Here is an 8752-nt window from a genome sequence, read left to right on the forward strand (position 1 = left end):
ACATTTACTAACTTATGCCGGACAATGCATGCTTACACCATCTACATCTATATCAGGATGACGACTAGGAAACATTTTGTTGACTTTCATGAACTTGACTACATAAACCTCAGGCTGACGGAGATTTTCATTTTGAACATCAACAGGCTGATCATCTTTAGCTTCTTTGCCATATCAATTCCTTGCAGTGTTTTGCTCATTAAGCTTTTCAGCTTTCTCTATTGTGATTTCTACAACTAGACCATACAACCCAAGTCAGAGTTTTGAAAAGATGCTGTGTTTTTGAAAAGTATTTTTTTTACTGCTTTACCGACATTGTTCATCTTCCTGTTTAGGAGAAGTAGTCACATCTTGATGGATGACAAAAGTCTTTATAAGCATATCTGTAAACTGCTCTGTAGTCAAGATCATGAGTTAACACTACCTGATTTCGACTCACTAGAAAAATATTTTTTAAATCTCAAAAAATGGGCTCTAAGATTATCTGTGAGACAGACTATGAAATAATATCGCAAAGTCCTCCTCTCTCTTACACTCCTGTGTCTTCGTTTTGGACGGAGAGCCCCAATCTCTCAATCACCTCTAGTCCTCTGTGGCACCTGTGTTCCCTCAGAATGTCTTCCATTCAAATACTCCAGAGTGAAAGTTAACACTTTCTGAGCTGATCTCAACCAGCGAGGGGCAGCGCATAGAAGTTTAGAACTACAAAGGACAATATTATGTAAGATTTTTTAAAAATGGATTTCTTTCGTAGTAATATGCTGATAACTCATTCAAGTAATTCCTAGATTTGAGCAAACAGCCCTGATCATCTCCCTGCACAAATTCACGACAATAAAAAAAAAAATGAAAAATAAAAAAGATAGAGATTATCCAACTGAAGCGTGTTTGTGTTCCTGTTTATTTACATGTTGGTAAACTTAGGTGTCGGCTTTTCCATAAGTCCCCTCTGGAGGTCTGTAGTACTTGGGGAAAGCCATCAGCTGGAGCATGTTGAAAGCATACTTTCTGCATTTGATATTCTTCAGTACATTCTCTATGCGGCATCCTTCTCTGGTGAAAGGGGAAAAAGTACAACTTCATGAAACACGGAGTAAATAAATATGCTTTATTTGTTCAATGCAGAGTTGCAGCAACAGTCCAAGTAAAAATAACAAAGATTCAACTCTACATTTATTTTTTCACAAATGATGATACATCTTACAAAATTAAATCCTAGGCCAGGCCCAATACCATTATTGCCCTTGGAAAGAGATGATTAAAGTCTCTTTGCTCTTAACAGATAGTTAAGGTTTAATAAACTCTTTAAATATAATTTGCTCCACAATACGGCTTCACTTTAATTTCATAAATATATCTGCCTTTTAATAACTTTTTTCCCCCCCACAAATTAGTTTCTTAGTCTCTTTAAAACACATTAAAATCTATATGTAGCCCTAAGGATACAGGTTCTAGGAATAAGGCATTTAATTTATTAAGTCTGGCCCTATAGATTTTTAAAGGAAAGTTCAATCTCTATTTTACTTCATTATTTTAGCTGTGCAATGGCGAGAAAAAATGGCTTTCGGGATAGCCTGGTCCAAGTCTCCGCTTTATAAAGGAAGAGTGCTCCTGCGCACGCGGTACAAAAGTCACAGGTGCTGAAAATGGTGCATCAAGACACAAACAAGACCTCGTTAAAAAGAATAGAAAAGTACTCTGAAAGCCACATCAACCCAAACAATAGTTACAAACAGGTTAATTTAATTACAAAACATAAACAGCCATTCTCTCCAGAAAGTTACTCGACAGAAAGGGGTTAATTGCAACAAAGAAATAACAGAACTAACAGGTTAAAGAATCAAACAGAAGATCGCACCAGGTGATGGCAACAGTATTAGCACAGTGGAAATCAAGTGTGGAACCGCCCACATCTCTAGGGCTTGTCTCAGGGTTTCAGTGTGTTGTGCAAATTCAGTCTTAATTTCTTGAATACATTTAACGGGAAGAGGAACAGGAGGTGCAGAACTTCAAGCTTTCAGGATTCTGTTCTTTGTCTTATTTCAAAGACAGTAATTTAAAAATTCATCTTGAGCTAGTTAACAGTGGGAAACACTTCTCCATGAACAAAAGAGCAAAATAATTCACCTAATGCATAGTACTTCTTTTTTTTTTAGATCTTAGGAAAAACAAAGAAAACACTTACAATTAAAACATTTGTTTGTTTTAAATCTGTGAATCTTAAAATGTAGAAATATTACAGCATTGTCCCCATAATTTAACGTCCATTGTCATTTGTAGAAAAGAAAGGAATACAACGTAAAACTTATTGGTATTTGGCTAACAGTAATGCAAGACTTAAAATAAGCCACACAACTAGCAGGTGTGAGCTGACAAGCAGCAAGGCGACAGGATAGAAGTGTCGAGAAGTTGGCTTGTTATCAGACAGACAGCCTGTTTCAGGATCATCGGATTCATTCAGTGCTCCCTGGGTTTGTCTGCTGTTGAAGAGGGTGGGGGAGTTAGGGGAGAAAAGAAAATAGTATAGCATTCACACAGTAAAGACACTCAGCCTTAAATATTCTGAAGTAGAACATGTTAACTTATACAAGAGAGCTGTTTCAGGTGAAGTTTTAAGCTAAATAACCCCCAATGCACCCTGTGTATTCTTTTTTCTCACTGACAAGCGTGATTTCTCATTGACAAACATATTGAAAAAGGAGATTGCTTTTGCTTTTGGTGCAAGAAAGAAGAGAGAGACATTATGATGACAGTCACATGGGTTGAAACTGTATGGACAAGGAAGAATCAAATAAGCGTAATAGCACCAGTAAACAAGACTGCATGAATAAATTAAAATATGGATCAGCCCATAAAAAATTATCTGATAAATACATCTTTGGAAAGTGAAATGAGAAACACAGTATGTAGTGAAGCAAACGAACGTGTCTGGCACTTTTAAGCACACTTTCTACTGGTATTGTATCTTTATAATGTATTTAACATTATAAAAATGATTTATGAAAATGGTATTTAAAATGAAACATCTGACATGTCATCCTTGCCAGCCATAAGATTAGTTTAACGAAACCCGACTCAGCATCCTTCTGTTACTTCAGCTCATAAATTACGTTGTTTCCTTCTCATTTTACTTAAATGAGGCCAAATCTATCTCCTATAGACTCCTGGTCTTCAAAGAGATCCACATTTGCAGAGTCACACTTTGGACAATAAAAGATTCTAACTTTCCAGGCTGTGTATTTTCTGTGTAAGTTAAAAACAGGCATTTGTAATTGGGCTTAAAATCAGCTCCAATTATGGCAAATCTGAAATATGCCGTAACGATATATGTTGAAAATAAAAATTCTTTTCTATGGTATATTTCATCAGTATTCAGAGTATTCAAAATTTCAGTCATACCCAGTTGTCAAGGAGTGGTTTGATCTTTCTCAGCTCCTCCAGATTTTAAGGCAGAAAACTGGTTGTTGCTCAGTCTTAGGAAGACTGCCATGAAGAGGTAACTTCTGAATAAGCACCAGAGCTCCCAGGGCCCCCTTTCGATCAGGTGCAGCCCCCAAAAACCTCCTACACAGAAATTTTTGACCAGGCATTGACCATATTGGTGGCCACATTTGGGCAAACGACAGTCATTATTATTTCAAATGGCAGTCTTAGTTTAAATCAGTCACGCTGCATGTGCTCTTTTGCGCCCTATTGTTTGGTAAGATGTAAGGACCATACGGCCAGTGACAAAGTGAAGTAGAAGCTTCTCTGGAAGACAAATGATTTACTGAGCAAAAGGAAGGATTTGCAGAATTTTTCTTGTCCATTGTACAAGTAATTTGGTTATTTGTTGAACTTTCTGCTGCGTATTAGGTAAGAAACGTGTAGTAGATGTTAGGTTTGGATAACTTTCAATGTGATTAAGAGAAGTCTCCTTGTCCTATGTTATTTCTTCTATTAGATTGTCAGGGAGATTGAGATACCTACGTTGCTGATCCCAGAGAAATACTTTATTCTTTCGTTCAATTGATTGCTACCAGTATATATCTCATTTTCTTAAACTTTCTATTTTCCATGGATTCCATAAAGTACATAGTAGAGTAACACGAGTAGAGGCGGCTGTGATATAGTGCATAAGAGCACGGACTCTGGAGTCAGATCACCTGGCTTCAAGCTTAGTTCAGTCATTTGCTAGTTAAGTGGCCCAGGGTCAATTATTTAATATTTCATGTCTCAATTTCCTTACCTTAAAATGGCATTAATACCTAATTCATAGAGCTGCTATGAAGTATTATAAGTCAACATTTACAAAGTTCTTAGAACAGGGCCTGGCATATCATAAGCATTCAATAATGGTTATGATTATTACATTATTTGCATATCAAGAAATATACACATCTTGCTAGCATAGCTAGAACCTTCATAGTAGGGATATCTAATCAAACAAGGTTTCAAGCCACTGATCTAGCCCACTGGTGCTCAGTTGTGGACGTGCCAGGGGGTGGTGCTGGAGGAGCAGAGGGCCAATCGCAGTTGACTTATATCGATATTATTTGTTAATGCCTCTGCAAAAGAATTTGGTTGTGTACTACCCCAGCAGCCACATTTGGACAAACAGTCATAATTATTTCAAACAGGCCACATAGCAATCTGAATTAGTTTAAAACACCCAATCGACCATGTTGTGGTCTGGTTGAAAAGAATAGTTGAAAATAATTGGTCTATCTCATGCTTGAACAAATCTAGGAATGAGGAAAAAACACTTTTCAAAGAAGTCCATTCCATACACTGATAGCTTTGGGGTTCAGTCATAGATCATATATGTGGGGCTGTGTGTGTGGTGGGAGAGACTTGGAGAAAGGGCCGAGGGAGGCTGAATAGGTGACTTTAAGGTCCCCTTGCATTTTCAGATACACAATGAGAAAGGCTGGGAAATAATGCCTGCTGTTTTACTACCCCAGTTCCAAATACTCCGTCTCTTTCCATTACAATTTCTCCATGTGCACAAGAAAAAAAAAGGATTGTTAAAAAGATTAAATAAGATGATACATGAAAAAAACAGCGCAGTCCTAGGTATAAAACAAGGCCTGGAGAAATGTTAGCTGTTGTTATTACGGTTATCACTAATATCATTCTCACTAACAGGCCCTCCTGCCCAGTTTGAAGGTGAAGGTTATCTGCAGCAAATCTTAACAACTTTGTTGAGACCTTGGTTCCTCTCCAGTATTCCCTGTTAGGAGAGAAATACAGAGATTGATCTATCTATCTATCTATCTATCTATCTATCTATCTATCTATCTATCAATCATCTATCTATCATCTATCATCTCTCTATCTAATTATCTATCATCTATCATAGTGTAAATATTACATTCTGATTACAAATTTATGTTAAATATTAACCACAATCTGTCAATGTAATGCTACAGAAATTCTCTTTCCCAGAAAGGCCTCACATAGATAGGTTCTAGCTGAAGTGCAGACCACTGGCCAACAGGATCTTATAACTGTCTTTACTCCAAACACAGGAGACTAACTTATATCAGATGGCTTGTTTTTTCTACGATTGCCAGATCAAATTTAACATTTTCCAGTCTGCTTATTGTATATGTCTTCCAAGCAAAAATTACTATATTAAAATGTTGTCCTTTGTTTTGGATGGGCAGTTGTATAATTGAATTAATTTATTGATTACTAACTTTAATCTCTGGAGATTGCAATAAAACATTAAAAATGCTTCATGCATAATCATTCTACGATTCAGCTGGAATTGGAAGCAACATGGCCTTGAAGCTCGAGGCCCCTGACTATGTCACAGCATGGACACAGGAGCTCTTGGAGCTATTTACTTGCTTCCTGCTAAGAATAGAATAAATGGTCATTTCTTCATGGCCACGAATGAATTTTTAAGCACGCTGCAAGTGCAAACTGCAAAGGATGTGTTAAGTAGTAACATCAGTAATTTCCTCACCGGGAGATTATGACAAATAATTAATTAGTGGCTGCCTGGCAAGGTACTCTGAAATCCACGTTACCAGTTTCAGCCATCACTGATGGGCAGATTACCATGCAAGCAAATCACAGTGTTGTCTCCACTGAAAACATGACAAAATCAGACATTTAAGGGCAGTTACTAAATCTGCAGGAGACAAAATGACTTTTTTCCTCAAAGACTTGTCAAGGCAATCACTTAAAATAGAAACAAGTAAAAGAAATGTCTCACTTTTAAACACATTACTGCCTACATGAGGAGACAGTTCCTTAGGTAACATGCAGTGTACGGGGCTTGACATCTGCTTATTTCCCCCCTCTTTTCTTACAGCGCTGACTGCCGTACCCTAGATCACAAGTCCTCCATTGCAAGTATCCCTTTGAGTCATTCATACCTCTAAAAATAAAAGTTAGAGTCCTCCTATCTCTCCCTGCTGGGTAATTATTCATAAATAGTTTTGCTACTTGATATTTTATTCCTTCAAGCTCCCAAAAGGAAAATTACCAGCTAAAAGTGAATAGACAATGGGCTACTACTTGGCTATACAAAAAGATGAAATACTGCAATTTGAATGGATCTTGAGATTATCATGCCAAGTGAAATCGGTCAGATGGAAAACGATTTCACTCATATGTGGGATATAAAATAAAGCAACAAATGAATAAACCAACCAACCAAACAAAAAACCCTCATAGACACAGACAACAGTGTGCTGGTTACCAGAGGGGAAGGGAGTGGAGGGAGTTTGAAAAGGGTAAAGGGCGTCAAATATAAGGTGGCAGAAGGAGACTTGACTCTGGGTGGTGAACACACAATGTAACTTACAGGTGATATATTATAGAATTGTACACTTGAAACACATATAATCTTATTAACCATGTCACCCCAATAAATTTAACTTAAAAAAACTGACTGGGAAGATCTTTCCTTTTGATCAAAAAGCCGATTTCCTCCCATGCTAAAATGAGGCCATGTCACATTTAATTACATCCAACTTCAGAGCTGTGGGCATACCAACTTGAAATTATGAGCCAAGATTTTTTAGAGCTAATGTCTCGCAGAGCTTTATTGGTCTCTGTAGTCATCTGATAAATCGATCTTAACAGAGCATCATTTTTTAGGCCATAGCCTGCTGGATTGTGTCAGATTTTAAACTGGCAGGTCTGTGTAAAAATGAATATAAGTCTGGTATCGATAGTTAACAGCTTTGAGAGTGATACAGGAATCATAGAATTATAGATTCATAGATGTAAAAGGAACTTCAAAAAATCTTCAGATTGAATGATACATTTTATAGATGAGAAAATAAATTTAAAGACCTTGTCTATGCTTCTATAACAGCAAGTTGCAGGTAAAGGATGACGAGAAGGTAGTTCCCTTGGTTCACAGTCTGCTTATGTCAGTCTGGTAACAAAGAGAGACTGACTTTTTGTTTTCGGTTTATATCAAGGTCCATGAAATTTAATGACTCAGAATATTCTGAGATGACAAACTATCTACGAAACTTTACCAACAATTCAATTTATAATTAGGATATTTCCTAAGTATCCTAATTATAATTAGATTTCCAGGACTTTTAAAAATCGACACAACTGTTTAAATATAGGGGAAATTTTAATAAAGCATATCAAGTGTGGGATAATTTCCAGTGGCCTAGAAGCAAGATTAGCGTTTGTGGCCACTGGCTCACTAGCCACATTTAAAATGCCTTCTTTATTCTCACTGGATTTCAGAATCTAATCCAAATATTTTATGTCGACCACAGAAAAAGCTCCTAAATAAAGAAATTACTTAAAAGACACATAAGACTATGTCACTTCTTTGAGTGTCCAAGTCACAGAGTGTTTCTAATCATTCTGTACAAGTTTGCTACATAAGAAAGAGCAGTAGTAAGCAAAATATTCACTCGAGGAAGCGTGCGCCCTCCCTGTAGGACACTGCATGCATTTCGGATGTGCCATTCTAAGGGGAGGGCTAATGTGAACTCAAGGATACTGCGCATGGTAACCAGGAAGATGGTAGTCGGCGTGGGACCTTGGCATGCCAGGACAGACTGAGGACAACGAGAATGAGAATCCCTTTGGCTTGGAGAAGACGAAAATTTACAGTCACATGGTTGTTAATTTCAATAGGCAAAGGATCGATAGTTTAAAGTCTGGGCTACCTTGAAAAGCAATGGAAGTGTTTGAATTATGAAGGAAGAGATCTGCTAGGTACTATATCCTATCATGTGATAGCTGCTTTATAGATATTATTTCATTTTTCCCCACAAAAAGTCAAACTTGTCGGTGTTATTATCTCCACAGACTCAAAAGGGTTACAAAACTTGCTCAAGCAGCAGACAGGGGATTTTTATCCCTGTATGTCTAATGGAAAAACCATATTCCTTTTACTTTATGATTGAGATCCTTTAAGCACAGGTTTCCTGCTACGTCTCAGACACTGGCAGGTGTGATTTCTTGCCAGTTGTTAGATTAGATGGAGTGACCTCTAAAATTACTTTCATCTCTACCTTCCTGGGATCCTTTGATTCTATTAAAACATAACTGCAGTACTCTAGAGATGCATATTTTTCTACTAATAGGATAGGTGACAGTTCAATAAGAAATAGTGGGGTAGGGTGCAAAAAAATTCACCGAATGCAAAGCATGTTGACACTGTGTTTGGTCTCTATAGCTGTTCTTGCTCATTCTTATCTATTTTCATATTCTAGCTTCAGAAGGAAAAAAAAAAAACCTGACCTATTTATCTGTTTTAATTTAATTTTCCCTGGTATCA

At 37.1% G+C, this 8752-nt stretch overlaps 1 protein-coding gene across 2 annotated transcripts in view; it reads right to left on the reverse strand.

The window, feature by feature from the left end:
- Positions 1 to 878: 878 nt before the first annotated feature.
- INPP4B (inositol polyphosphate-4-phosphatase type II B) overlaps positions 879 to 8752 on the reverse strand; it is a 557392-nt gene continuing 549518 nt past the window's right edge. For both annotated transcript variants that reach the window (XM_006906232.3, XM_025042642.1), the window contains one exon: positions 879 to 1053. In XM_006906232.3, coding sequence (XP_006906294.1) covers positions 921 to 1053 — 133 coding nt within the window. In that variant the 3' untranslated portion in view covers positions 879 to 920. The remainder of the gene's footprint in view (positions 1054 to 8752) is intronic.

Source organism: Pteropus alecto, unplaced genomic scaffold (assembly GCF_000325575.1).
Source record: "Pteropus alecto unplaced genomic scaffold, ASM32557v1 scaffold50, whole genome shotgun sequence".
NCBI classification, from domain to species: Eukaryota; Metazoa; Chordata; class Mammalia; order Chiroptera; family Pteropodidae; genus Pteropus; species Pteropus alecto.